Raw genomic sequence first — 14,715 nt, 5'->3', positions numbered from 1 at the left:
CGACACTAGTTCGAATTCCCGGTCTTGAGCAATCAGTTCGTTCTTGTTCGTGACAACGCGATTGTTGCTGCGTGTCAACTACAGAATGTCTGCGAGGCTAGTTGAAAAAAACCTCCCCCTGCATTTTTAAGGTATCGGAACGGCGCGCGTCAGTGACAGTAACAAACAATTTTCAACTCGAGTTTCCGCGGGAAAAACGCGCCCGGCTTGTTCCATTGAAAAATACGAGTCTGCATTCCAAGAGTGAATGACGCTCCTATCTACAAAGTCTGCAAGTGAAGAAGATGGCGCCGACTGTCGTTGCTATGCGGTACGACTCGGATGTTTTTCTTGCTTCCTTAGCGAATTCTTTCGAAATGCTGGAACGGATATATTGGGACAACGCACATCGACGCCTCTGGACAACCTTCCGAGAGTAACGAGCAAAGTTGCTAGCTCGTTGCTGCGCGACGGTGTAGTGATTATCGCAGTGAAAAGCTAGCAACGTGGCTCTTCGTTCTCAGTGGTTGCCTAGCCGCGTCGATATGTTGTCCCGACATCTTCGTTCCAGTGTTTCGGGATTGATACATTGAGGTAGGAGTGAGCCACACGTATGCGGCCGAAACACTCCGTAAGGAGTCCTGCGGGGGACGTATAAAGATTCTTTTGCTTCGATTCTGTTTCTTGTGTTTCTTTTTTTATCATCGCTTCGAGTAGCGTATGCTACCGATTCTGGCGGCGTGATAAGTGTCATGAGAACCAGTGACGAAAGGCGGAAGTAACGAATGAAGGAAGTACTTACTAAGTCGCCATCCCGATAGCATTATGTTCCTTATTTGCATAGATAGCCATATCACTGGCGCTTGGAATGATGCCTTTTTATTTTTTACTCTTCGATGAGTGCCGTCGCTCTTCTTTTCTCTCTCTTTCTCTCTAGTCGCCTTTACACGGCAGCCGCGCCTACATAACCTGGAGATGTGTCAGCAACCTCCTCTTGCATTCTCAAGCGCGCACCCTTAATTTCAGGATTCAGCTTCGTGAAACCCTTCGCTTCAAGCTCAGAAAGTAACGGACCGCACAACGTACTGTACGTGGACCGACACAAATGTTCACAAAGCATGAAGGAGGGGAACGTCGCGAGCATACGCCTTCGCCTATAGGTATATTACAATTGAAAGCGCGCCGTACTTTTACTTCGCGTCATACTTAACCGAGACGTTTCCGACGTAAAAGAAGGCGAGGTCGCTCTCACGTAGATCTGTCTTTAGCAATTTGTTTCCAGGTGGTATAGAGCGTTTGCGAAAGCGAATACAGCTCTCGGTGAACAAGAGACGATATGGAAGATATCCTCCCGCGTGTCTGCTCCCGTAATTTCACGGAGTGCCCCCTGGTGCGCATGAATAATCATCCACGTAGCTCGGCGGGCCTTCTTCCGCTCGCGCGCACTTCAATCAGCGCCGGGCTGCGGACCTCTCGGTCCATTCGGCGCCGCCGTGGAGGGAGCAGCGGCGGGTACGCGTACGGCGGCAGAGGCGGACAGGCTCGGTGCGGACCGGGGATAATGGTACATGCTTAAGAGCCCGATTCGCTGAACGTTTCCCAGCCGCCCTCGGGGCAAATTCATGCAGGAGAACGTGCACTGTGTGACGCTCATCTGGATCTGCTCGTCATTAGAGCCGGCGCGGTTCACCCGCTCTTTCGAAATAACGAAGTGTGCGGGCTCACTTTGATTATTTGCCCCCAGACCTCGGTTTTAGATTCCTTCCTCTCCTCATCATCGTCTCTTCCCCGCTCTCGATCACCCCTTCTCGCATTGTTGAGCAAGTTTGCTGAAGCCGCGATAAAGATTTCTTTCTTTTTCTGCCAGTTTTCATTTTATCTTTTAGTCTGTATTCCAGGAAAGGAGGCCAAGCAGGGATTTGAGCGACGTTTCCTTGTATGTCCACGTAATGAAAGTCAGTATGCATGAAAAAAAAATAGATATTTCTACTTTTCAGCCTTCCCGATGCCTGCATGCCAACAGCTAGGTAACTCGAAACTCGTTCGTTGTCTCTTTTACTTGACAACATGTTTATAGCTTTGAATCTCTCGCCAACATCTTTTCGAATATCATTAATGATAGTATAACGACCCTGCCAGCGCGCATTTAGTTCACTTGTAGAAAAGGCAGTGTGTGCGTGCTGCGCAGTGAGGAAGAGGGCAGGGGAGCAGTTTACATAGAAGTTTTACCTGAAGGCAAGTGCCGCACCTTGTGTCTGCGACTAAGAGCAACTAACCAAATTTCGCCAGCCGTTCCCTCGTGATTGTCTTACTCACAATGCTTGCCGCCACAAAATGTGTTATAGAAATTTCATTGCGTTTTCATTGAGTATTTGTAGAAATTTTATTGCGTTTTCATTAAGTTTTTGTTGCTTAATAAATTTCCTTTTGAGTTGCTGTTGAATATCATCTGTGAGCTAAACGTATCTCCAAGCATCGGATAACGGATCGACGATAGCATATGCTGCGTTGGCCTACTTTGGTTCTAAAGACAAATGTTCTGTATTATTATTATTATTATTATTATTATTATTATTATTATTATTATTGTTGTTGTTGTTGTTGTTGTTGTTTTTAGTAGGCGGCGCTGGCTCATCAATCAAACGTCGGCATTAACGACATGCTCCGCTTGCCGGTCGAGCCGCCCCAATTAAGTCTCGTTCAAAGCGGTGAAGAACATACTGCGGAGTTTCGATCGTTCTGAAAAGTGAAATGTTAAAAAAATATTTTCAACTCCTTAGCTTAGATATAGATTGGTTTTCGACAAGGCAAAAAAAGGTGATTTATGTTGGCACTCGTGGTTTGGTCGAGACGGACGCAAAGCCATGCGGCTGTTTTTGCGCTGTTTAAGGTGAGCAATCCAGCTACCCTCGTAATGAACGACGAGTTTCCTTAGGAGGTGGATAATTAGAGGTTATTTTGCTTTTGTTATGCCAGTGCGTGCTCACATCGGTCGATGCGAGTTGCAAAAGTTAAATAAAACTTTTTAAGCGTGATCAAAAGAATGTATTATAACTGGCGCCGTACATCAGCTGATATCTTAGGGGGGAGGGGGGTGTAGAACGAGAGGCGACCGATCGAAATAGACGTGCAGCTTCTTGTTGAACTCATAACAGCGTTCATCACTCGGGGAGCACTTCACGGTCCTATAACAATGTCTTTTCTTTCTATAAACTTTTAGAAAGCAGATAAAAAAAAGCTGCGTGAGCAGCTCACAAAGCCCTCGTCCCTGTGCATGGTGAAACGGGCACAAGAAGTGTGTGACGCAAAAGAGGAATTGTTATAAAAAAATATTGAATATTGTTGAGCACAGCCCTGCAGCACAGCTCCGAAGGAATACTCTCCTCTTTCACCTACTGGCAATTCTATAACGAATAATGTGACAGGGTCCCATTTTATGACAAGCTCATTTACGTGTTTTCCTGTATTAGTTTTTATTTAACAGTATCTTCAGCGAGTTCCCCGAATTTTGCACGTTTGTGTAGCGTTTCTGCCTCTCGATCTCTCTCCCAGTGTGTGTGCGTGGACGTGCGTTCGTTTGTTCGTTCGTTTGTTCGTTCGTTTGTTTGTTCGTTCGTTCGTTCCAATTCACTTGTCTTCATCACATGTAGAGAGGAAGAGATAAATGAGATGCGAAAGTCAGGGAGGTTAACCGGAAGATAGATATCCACTTTGTAACCTTGCACTGAGGAAGGGGTAAGGGAATACAGAAAAACAGAAAAAGAAGCGCACGTACATGCACACTGTCGGTATACACCTCGCTCACCTAAAGTGCTATAGTTTTTAGTCCGCGCTTCGTCCAGTGCTTGCCTTGTTCCTATTGTGTTGCGTCTCGTTCAAGCAATGCAGCGGCATCTTCAACAAACAGGGCAGCTTCGAATCCTTGGCGTTTGAGTTAAACAAGCAACCAATCTCTGTCGTAAACGACCTGTGTTTTGTTGTAAACCAGCAGACCAGCAGGCATTATTTGTGTTTATATATATATATATATATATATATATATATATTTATTTATTTATTTATTTATCAGGTGACCGCGTTTCATCGTCTAACAAATGTTATCGCTCAGCGCAGGACGCGCTTACATGTATCGGAAGTTCCTCGAAGGTTATCGATCGTTCTATCCGCCGTCTGTTGTCACGGAGTCTTGTGCAACCTGTTTGCATGTATGCGCGACGCGAATTCTGAAGTACTTTCTGGAAGACACGCCGAAACCAGCGATTACTCATGAACCTTCGATGACTCATGTATAAAAGCTGACGTGCTAGACCCGCTGATCGGATTTTCGACGATCGCCGTCCGTTTTCGCCGCTATCGTTGTGATTTGAGTGTAGCCTGTCTTTCTGGGCACAGGTTCGCCCAGTAAAACGCTAGTTTCGTCATTCACAGTATTTCTGCTTTCTTCTCCGTCACTACTACGTGACTATAGTCACGCATAGGTTTGTAACTGTATGGCATTGAAACGTGTGTTACCCATGGAAGAAGAATACATCACGACAGCGTGGACCACAAGACAAGACAATATTTAGCGGAGGAGAACCGCGTCACGGTGCACTCCCAGACCATAGCATCTAAACTTTCAGACGCCACAAATCTCTCGCGTTACAGCTCGTGCTCCTCAAAGAGGTAGCTGGCCTTCGAGTACGCAAACGGGCGAAAGAACAAAAGAAAGCTGTTTATTTTGAAACGGCATGAGGGGCCAAAGGAATTAATTCGGTTTATTAAAGGATTGATGCGGGGACGGCGAGAAGGTGTACATTTATTGAATTGAGGATATTTAGGTAGCCTTTATTGCTTCCTTGCGTAATTCCGTACAAAACAGCCAGCAATCAGCACGTCTGTGGGGATAGAATGGTTATATGGATTATACGCCGAACTCGATATATGTGTGCCGTCCTTTGTTGAGCCATGTTGGGCGGTGACGTAGGTCTCGTGAAATGGAACTTGGCGGGAGACTTCGAGAAAAACCGCTTCTGTGGCAAAAGTAGCACGCCCTGTTGTTTCCTGTCATGGAATGAACGGCTATGCTTCTAGCATCCCTTTGTTGCGAAAGCTATTCGTATGCGCTGGCACTTCTTCATACTCCTTCATTGGCCCCACCCGCATTCTGCTTCTTTCCATTCAGCGATAATAATAATAATTTTTAAAAAATTGGTCTGCAGAATGCATTCTGCTGTGTCTGGAAGGTTCGCGCAATCGTATCATCGGGAATAGTCGAATAGCCGCTTGCCAGACACGACGCCGTCGTTGTTGACGACAATGTCGACACGACCGACGTCCTCGCGGACCCGGGCCAGGGTTTCGTGCCACATGGTCTTGCTCTCGGCCGCGTTGTACACGTTGGGCCAAGCCTTTCCGCCGGCTTAGCGGATCAAGTGCGCCGATTCCTCGTTGCCCGCCCGGTCAATGTGTGCACCAACTAGCAGTTGTCATGTGGCGTGCTTTATTACAAAGTCAGCGGCAACTGCACCATTCCGACCGAGTCTGTTTACTTGCTGCGGTTTCGTCTTTGTGCACGAAGTCGCTACCTCCTCGATGACACGTGCTGCGAAGAATGAACTCGGGGAGAAAAGAGCAGAAGTATCTTTCCCTTCAGGAGACGTCTATGTGATTTGCTGGGCGGCACACGCGAAGAGACTATAACCGAGGAGCTCCCGTTTCGTCGCGTGCTAGATAATAATATTCCGTTCTCGTGTAAGGGTGAAGAAATATACTTACAATGGAGACTTGTTAGTTTTATGTGCGACAGAATATTCGAAGAATATTTCAACTGCTGTTGCCGTGGGGCATAAAACAGTCGGCTAACTGTATCTCCCTTGTATTTCTTTCTATTTACGGCCTCACCTCATTATTCTCGCGCACCGCCTTGGTTTCACTTTTCCTTTTATGCCAGCTAAGCGGCAAGAAAATGCATTCTTGAAAGACACTCCTAGCCATACTAGGCAGAGAACAGCTGTCTCGATTCGGGATAGTCCAGATGGAATGCGTAGTCGGAGGGATGGGTGCAGGCGCTGCAGTCAAGTATGTCGGAAAGCTGGCGTGTTCCACATGGATCGTGTGGCATCACGCGCCAGTATGCGAAGCTTTGTTGCTGCGTCAGTTCTTGATAGGGGGATAGAAGATGACTGACAGTGTTGCCTGTGATTGTTGCGGCAGCGAGAAAAGAATCGAGCGTATCCTATGTCATTGTCCTCGCTACAGCTCCCAAAGACAGTCTCTCGTGACGGCGTTGGCACGCCTCGATGATCGGCCGCTTTGTAAGCAGACGATCTTGGATTTCCGGCTGATACGACCTTCACACCTGAAGGCGGTGAATGCGCTATTGAGGTTTATCCGGTCAAGCGACCAGCTTGAACGACTGTGACACTCCTGCGTTTCTTTGTGTGTGTGTGTTCTTCATTTTTTTCCCTCTCCCACTTTTTTCATGTGTGTGCACTTCTTTTTTTCTTCTTTTTTTTTAAGAACTTCGTTTCCCCTTACCCCTTCCCCAGTGCAGGGTAGCAAACTGGATATCTATCTTACGGTTAACCTCCCGGCCTTTCTCATCTCTCTTATCTCTCTCGTTATGCCAGCTCTCGTTTTGTGTCGTAAGACCGCCCGCGGTTAACACTTTTATAAACTTAGTGCTAAGCAACCGTAATATAACTCGTGTGTCGTCGGCACTGGCACGCATTTCAATAGCCCTGTTCTTTTGTTCTTTAAGTTGTCACGCTCGATAGCGCTTTTTTTTGTGTGAAATCAACTTATCGTAAACTTTCATTTCAGCCTTTCTAGCTCTTATAGTGCCACTTTTGTTCTCATGATTTTTTCAGTTGCTTATATATTTGGCTGTCCCGCCCGTAGTCGAACGAAAGCTTAACCATTTTCCAAACTACCTTCGGCTTATTTCCCCCTGACAAGCGGGCTTTGCCGTCCACGGTGTTTGCGTGCGACAAAGCCACTGCCTTTGCGATGCGACGTCGGCTACCGGCGACTATGCGACGGGCTTGCGTGGTAACTTAAGACACACGTACAGCCTTGCACGTACCAAAAACATACAGAAATAATAACAGCAGCAGAACAAATCTTGTCGAGGAGTTAGGGACTTCTTGCACCCAGACGAAACGGCAGCAAGTACACAGACTTAGCCGGAATTTATTTATTTATTTATTTATTTATTTATTTATTTATTTATTTATTTATATATCTATCTATCTACTTACTTATTTATGTGGTACATACTGCAGCGCTATAAGGGCTATAGCAGGAAAGGGTTAACAGAAGGAAATATGCACAGCAAAATACTATATGGGGATAAGAATGATGTGCTAAGACCATACATCTTGGATGGTGGATACAACACTTTGGGATGGGCATGAGCGAATAGACCCAGATAAGGAATTCCAGTCTTCTGTGCAACGAGGGGAAAAAGCTCAATTTAAACATATTAGCGCGTGCAAAATAGGACATCAAATTTAAGTTGTCGAACCATCTCGACGATGACTCTGACACGAGGTTAATATAGTTTTTTTTTTTTTTTTTAATGTCTAACCGGAGAGTTGACGATGCTGTGCAAGAAAACAAATGATGCTGTGCGGCGACGTGAATAGAGCGAAGTTAATTTCAAGGAACTAAATGCACAAGAGGGTGAAAAGTCACGATCATAGCGGTGACATATAAATCTTGCAGCTTTTTTTCTGAATTGCTTCTAGCCTGTTAATGTCGCACTGCTTGCAAGGGTTCCAAACGACAGATACATAGTCAACAATCGGACGGATTAGCGATTTATATAGTAGTAGCTTAGTATCTTTTGGAGAGTTGGATTGTGTACGACGTAGGTAGCGTAATTTTTTTAGTGCGCTGTTAGATATGTGATCAACGTACTTAGACCATGACATGTTATGCGTGAAGATGACACCGGTATACTTATACTCGGATACCCTACCCCGCAGCGCAGTTTTGGAAGGAGTAATGAAAAAGAGAAGGAGAAGATTTATTACAGGAGGACATTAGGGCAGTTTTATCAAAATTAATGTTCATTTGCCAGGTATTGCACCAACTGCAAGACCTAGCAAATGATTCTTGGAGGCGGTAATGACTATTAGAACAGTTAATCACTTCATATAAAACACAGTCATCGGCTTAAAGACAAATTTTAGAAGAGATGTTAACATGCAAACCATTCATGTCGATCAGGAAAAGCAGTGGCCCGAGAACGGAGCCTTGGGGCGCTCCAGATGTCGCAGTTGGCGCAGTTACCGTTGGTGCAGTTACCGCTGACTTTGTAATAAACCACGTCACATGGCAACTGCCAAGTTTTGGTGCGCACTTTAAAACACTCTTGCTTAGTGTCTGGGTATAGTCAACCAAACGATATTTTCAGTTGTTCTGCTTGACTATCTTCCTGATTTATTTCTTCCCCTCCCCACATGCTCCCCTCTCACCTGACTCTCATCTTCGTTGACAGGCCGGCTTCGTGCGCACTGAGCGCGAGGACTACCTCGTCGAGCCGCTAGAGCCGCCGCGGGGTCATGACCCCCAGCCTCATCTGGTGTACAAACGATCCGCCCCCTCGGGCGGCGATTTTCCCGAAGAGTGGCTGTCGCGCGCTCAGGATGTCGGCGGACGTCAGGCCTTGCCGTCCTTCTGCGCCACCAAAGGTGAGAGGCAGGTGTCGAGCAGAGAGACGGAAGGGCATACGGAGAGACACGAAACCTGAATTGCGTATGTCAGGCGCGGTGCGTTAGCTTAAGGGGCATTGGTATAAAACAGATTAGTGGCGACATTTGCCGGACAGCTATGAGCAGACAGTGAATTCTCACAGAAATTGTAACTTTCGATCTGCCGCTGAGCGCAACCTTGCCATTCTAACTGTCATCTTAAGAGAGTGTAATGCTGAAGGGTGGCGTTTATTGGGGTTTCTGTCCGTGGTTTCGTTACGGCATCTGGCACTGGTGCTCGCTGTATGTAGCAGTATAAAAGGGGTTATTTCGAAAATGGAGTTTTCAGCTTGCGGGTGCTGTTCTAGATATTGTGAGTCTGGAAGTTGTCGTGACAAATGTAACAATGAAAAAAAGTTCCGCAAACTTGGAATTTAGGAACACTTTGACACTCACTGGCCTCTTAGGGCCATGTTTGTTCCTTCTTTCAACGTGAATTTCACTGCGACGTCAACAGAATGAGCTGCTTCACCAGCTTATTGCCAAACACCCGCTAAAAAAAAAAAAAAAAAAAAAAATAGTCGCCAGTGATCGAATCTCTGCGTGCTCGCGCTTATTCTACAACTAAAGCGTCTCGTTCGCCACGTATTGCGTGTAGATTTTCCCTGTACCTCATATATCTGCATCGCTCCAACTGGCGCGTCTATCCACGATAAAGGATTGAGTGATTTTTTTTCTCGCTCAAACCTCGCGTAAACTGTCCTTGAGCTTCGGCTCTATAGAGATTCGGACGATCGAGCTCAGAGTAACGAGTGCCCTATTTTTTTTTTCTTCCTTCCGTCTTCTCCTCTCCCTCCTGAAGGGCTGGTATGTACTGTCCCGGTGCCCAAGCATGCTTTTGTGCATCCGCTGCTCGGGGAAAGAGAACGGCAGCCCGAGCTCTTCTGCATGCGGTCCCGTGGTCGTGTCGCGCAGGAGCTGCGTCCCCCGCCCACCACCACCACCACCACCACGGAGGGTCCCGTGCTGGTCCTCGGGAGCGCCAGCGTCGGCGCCGCCGTCGTCGCTCGGTGAGCCTGGAGCGTAACGTGGAGACGCTGCTGGTGGCCGACCGCACCATGGTGGAGTACTACTCCAACGAGGACCTCCAGACGTACCTGCTCACCGTGCTCAATATGGTGAGGGCCGTCGGAGCGAGCGGGCTGCACGAGTCGAAGGCCGGTAACCACTTGCGCGCGTATGTCACGCCCCAGCGGTCGTATGCGCGTCCGCCGGCGTCGGTGCGCGGTAGGAGAGAACCTCGGGAAAGCCCTAAAGGCGTGGCTCTCTGGATTTCCGGAAAATGTTCGATAGCTTTCAGTAGTGTTCGAGTGTTCAGATTGGTAACCTCTGGATGCGGAGTAAGTTGAGAAGTTGTGGGCGTAATTAACAAAGCTACGTTAATTAGATTTTCAGTAATTGATCTTAGGTGGCTAAAGAAAATGAGGAGTTTGGAGCCCGTCCTCGGGATTATCCAGCCGAGCGAAGAAATTTCGATTAAGCATGCTTCTGTAACAGCCAAGTGAAAAAAATTTTTCCAAGTAAACCCTCTTGGAGGGCGTAACTGACGCAGAAAAAAGAGCATCTGCAAAGTCACAGAAAGAACAGCGCTTCAACGCGAGGACACAAAGGAGGAACCACATACACACTGCGCTAACAACTTCATGCACTGTTATTTCTGTGATAATGAAGCAACTAGCCCGTCAGTCAATCCTTGCGAACCTGTAAAGTCAACCTGACCGCACCTAGCCTTTTGTGATGCTGTCATCAATAGTGACACGTGTACTTGTCTTCATCGGGCGACACGTTTCACCGCCTAACAAATGTTATCGCACAGCGCAGGACGCGCTTGCATGTGTGGGAAGTTTCTGGAATGTTATCGATGATTCCATCCACTGTCTGTGACCGAACTTTGTGTAATCTGATTGCATGTCTGCGCGACGCGAACAATGTAGAACTTTGTGGAAGGCGCGCGGGTCCCAGCGATTAGTCTGGAACATTCGACGATTCATTTATAAAAGCCGACGCGCTTGACCCGTTGATCAGATTTTCGACGATCGCCGAGTGTGTTCGCCGCTACCGTTGTTCTTTGAGTGTAGCCTGTTTTTCAGGGCGCAAGTTCGCCCAATAAAACGCTCGTTTCGTTAATCACAGTTTTGCTGCCTTCTTAACCGTCACTACCACGTGACAATAGTATGGCCCCGTAAGCTTGATCCTTGTGGCCAGTCCACTTTCGATTTCACGCACGCTGTTTTTTCGAAGGCAAGCAGTTTATAAAGTTTTAGTGTCAATATAGCAGCAAACGCGTGCCGCCGAAAGGCTTGGTCACATAAGCGATGCATGACGCAATGATGGTGCAGATTTAGCGCATTGCTGGCATCAAGACAATGCGCTGCCGCCGATGGAAGGAAGATAACGAAAGTGAACAGCTTAGTAGCTGCTCACGGAGCCGTGCCGATGTTGACGGTGCCATCGTGGCGAAATCTGGGGCGACGATATTGACGGCTTAAGCGGTTCTTTTATTTTTTATTATTTTTTTTAAACAGCTAGCGAAGCCGTTAACAGGAAGCTTTAGCTCGGGCCCAACTCCGAAGTGGCATATTCAAATAGATGTAAAACGCAGAAACGCTTTTATGAGATAGCTAGCCCCTGGACCGATTTTAATGAAATTTGTTGCATTTCAGAAAGAAAGGTAAATTCCAGTGACTGTTACAAGCGGAACTACTATAGAGGGCCTGAATTTTGTTAAAGCAACTTTCAAAGATTCGAAAGTACGAAAAAGAATAGAATCACGAATTGACAAATTAATAGCTCCGCATCAAGAACAGATATCGTGGTTCTATAAATGGTATCCAATAGATAATTCAAAGTGGACAAATTCGATATGTCAATTTATATCTTACGTGAATTCGTTACGTTGTGTACAAGGGTACGGCAAAAGCTGTATTTCCATATTACTAAATTTTCTAAGATTCATGTGTAATATATCAATTTTGTCCGCTTTATATCTACTGTTGGATGCAATGCACATAATTGTGATATCATTTTTAATTGCCGAAAGACAGAGTTGTAAGCTTGATGGCTTCGTTTTCTGAAAATTTGCGATTCTTGCCAATTTTTAATAAAGAAATGGTGACCTAAATCGAAAATTCGAAACCAATGGTCACTAGATTTCAAGTTTTGCTTTTAAGGTGCAACAAACCTCGTCAAGTTTGCTGCAGTGGTTGCCGAGAAAAACGAATTCTCCTTTTACATGTATTTAGATACGAGCGCCCAAGCTAAAGCTTCCTCTTAAGGGCTACTTTCCCCACTATCGTATCCGCGTGTAGAACAATATCCCGAAAATAGTACAATGCCGGACCGACCCGCGGCGGAGGTGACGCAGGCGTCAAGAACTCCCCATGCGTGGGCCGATCCCGAAGATAGTGAAATGCCCGACCAACCCGCGGCGGAGGTGCAGTTCGCCATGAAGGGGCCCTCATACACAGGTTCGCTGGTCATACTTCTTCATAGAGTGGAAGGGAAGTGCGTTTTCTTCTTTTTTCATTGATTTCGCGTTTAAAAAGAGGTAATGCTATTAACGCAGTGTCATTAGTTCTTGTCTCGTAGATGTAAATATGGGATTAAATAAACGCTATTTCCCATTCATCCGCAAGAATAGGTGTAAATCCGCAATAGGTTGAAATGCTAGCTCTCTCTCAAACACACACACACACACACACACACACACACACACACACACACACACACACACACACACACACACACACACACACACACACACACACACACACACACACACACACACACACACACACACACACACACACACACACACACACACACACACACACACACACACACACACACACACACACACACACACACACACACACACACACACACACACACACACACACACACACACACACACACACACACACACACACACACACACACACACACACACACACACACACACACACACACACACACACACACACACACACACACACACACACACACACACACACACACACACACACACACACACACACACACACACACACACACACACACACACACACACACACACACACACACACACACACACACACACACGCACGCACGCACGCGCACACGCACACGCACACGCACACACAGAGAGAGAGAGAGAGAGAGAGACAGACGACACATGCTCTCCCGCATTTTACACGCACACGCACACGTATTCAAATACTGAGACATACGCACGCGCGCTCTTGCAAATACAAGTACACACGCACGCACGCTCAAGCTGTGCTCACCCATATACACTCCCTCTCAATCCCTGTTGCCTCACAAAAACATGCAGGTGCAAACACACAGAATGACACTCGCTCTGCAAATACCGTTCAAAACTCCAGCTGTAATAAATTACTTTACGTTTTAATTTTCGCGCTTCTTCAAGTGAATGTGCCCTCTGCTGAGAGGATGCAAAACGATTTACTCTTGTTGAATGACATAACCGCCCATCCCCGACCAAAACGCTGCTTTAAAGGGAAGCTGAAGAGTATGTCGAATTTAATAAGACGCTCATATACGGATGCGGGAACCTTATAAACCGTACAGGTAAAATTTTGGGAGAGATTTTTTACTTAGGAGCGATGCAATCGTCGGTTAAAATTGCGCTGTAGCTCCGCCCCCCGTCGAGCGCCGCGCGCTGCTGCTGACGCTGGCGATGCGAGCGGAGACCGGAAACCGCGGCGTAGTGACGTCAGCACTGGTGTTCCGTTCCTTCGCAGTCCGCGACCGTGCATGACCGGGCTTATTTCTGCGTGCGTGCCGTCCTAATCTGCTTCGCTCGACCCTACATTCCTTTGTTTATGTGTATATAGGAGTGGTAGTTGACGTGCGCAGCATCAATTGAACTTGCAGGCCGATCATGCCGGCGTTCTGTGCAGCCTACGCTTGCACGAACACCAGCGGCCGCGACGATGTTCCGATGTTCCATTAGTTCCTGCAAGACAAGAAGCTTTCAGCTAAGTGGGAGGCTGCTGTGAAGCGAAACAACTTCAAGCGCTCAAGAACAACAGTGTTGTGCTCTAACCACTTCCGTGACGATTACTACCGGAGTTTATCAATAATGCGTGCTTTGGGTTCTCCTTCGTGTTAGCACGCTGAACGGAAGGTGCATGTTTATCTCCCACCCTTGACGCAGGTTTCATCGCCAAGCGCCGCGAATTTTCTATTCGCACTTGTGTTGTAAAACAGCCTGCATGCAGCTACCATAACGCAGTGCAAGCGTAAAGTTTGCATGTGTTGGAAAGCCTGCTCACGCCAAGACGCTGCGCTCCCCCTTCCCGCACACATAGAGAAGCCGACCATCTCACGTAGCCGATGGAATTCGCCGGTTACGAGTATAGCGTGCGAATGGCGCGCTGATGAAGGCTCTATACTACACGTGCTACAACAGCCGGTAAACTTTTCCCGCGTTTAAACCGTCAGTGCCGACAGCTTTGGGGCAGCGCACAAATGCCGAAGATCGCATCACCGCTTACGCTCGTAAGGGGTTTATACTTTACTCCGTACATGTACGAGCCGATTGCGAAGAGCCGGCCTCTCCAAGAAGCAACAAATGCTGGTGCAAGCACTGCTTTCCACCCGAACGAAGGCGAAGTGTTAGCATCTCTTTGTGTTGGAAATGTTCTTTGGCGAGTATGTTTTTTGCTAAGCTGCATTCAGCGTTCCAGCGAGTACGTTTCCGGGCAAACAACTGTAGTGCTATGTTCCTGCATGCCTCCTCGTAGAACGTTACAAGTGATCTTGCACGCGACAGCGACAGCGCGACAAGCGAGGCGATGGCTGTCGCGTTCACTTGTCGCCTGCAAGACGAACTCCATGCGAGCGACGGCTTTGAGCGACGACTTCCCGGTATGAGGGCAGTAATATACGCGCCGAAACTAGCGTGACGCATGCTTTATCAATTTAAGTTCATGTATTTTACTGAAAAAGGAGCATAAAATATTTCTGAAGGTCT

General features: G+C 47.1%; 1 protein-coding gene across 3 annotated transcripts in view; it reads left to right on the top strand.

Annotated features, from left to right (window-relative positions):
- LOC126542246 (A disintegrin and metalloproteinase with thrombospondin motifs 7-like) overlaps positions 1 to 14,715 on the top strand; it is a 152,502-nt gene that overhangs the window by 47,462 nt on the left and 90,325 nt on the right. For 2 of the 3 annotated variants that reach the window (XM_050189218.3, XM_050189220.3), the window contains 2 exons: positions 8,465 to 8,657; positions 9,633 to 9,835. In XM_050189218.3, coding sequence (XP_050045175.2) covers positions 8,465 to 8,657; positions 9,633 to 9,835 — 396 coding nt within the window. Of the gene's footprint in view, positions 1 to 8,464; positions 8,658 to 9,519; positions 9,836 to 14,715 lie in introns of those variants that run through there. The other variant, XM_050189222.1, reaches the window with a different exon arrangement.

Source organism: Dermacentor andersoni, chromosome 2, assembly GCF_023375885.2.
Source record: "Dermacentor andersoni chromosome 2, qqDerAnde1_hic_scaffold, whole genome shotgun sequence".
Lineage (NCBI taxonomy): Eukaryota > Metazoa > Arthropoda > Arachnida > Ixodida > Ixodidae > Dermacentor > Dermacentor andersoni.
The sequence above is the reverse complement of the archived record's forward strand: the minus strand, read 5'-3'. Positions and strand labels throughout refer to the sequence as shown.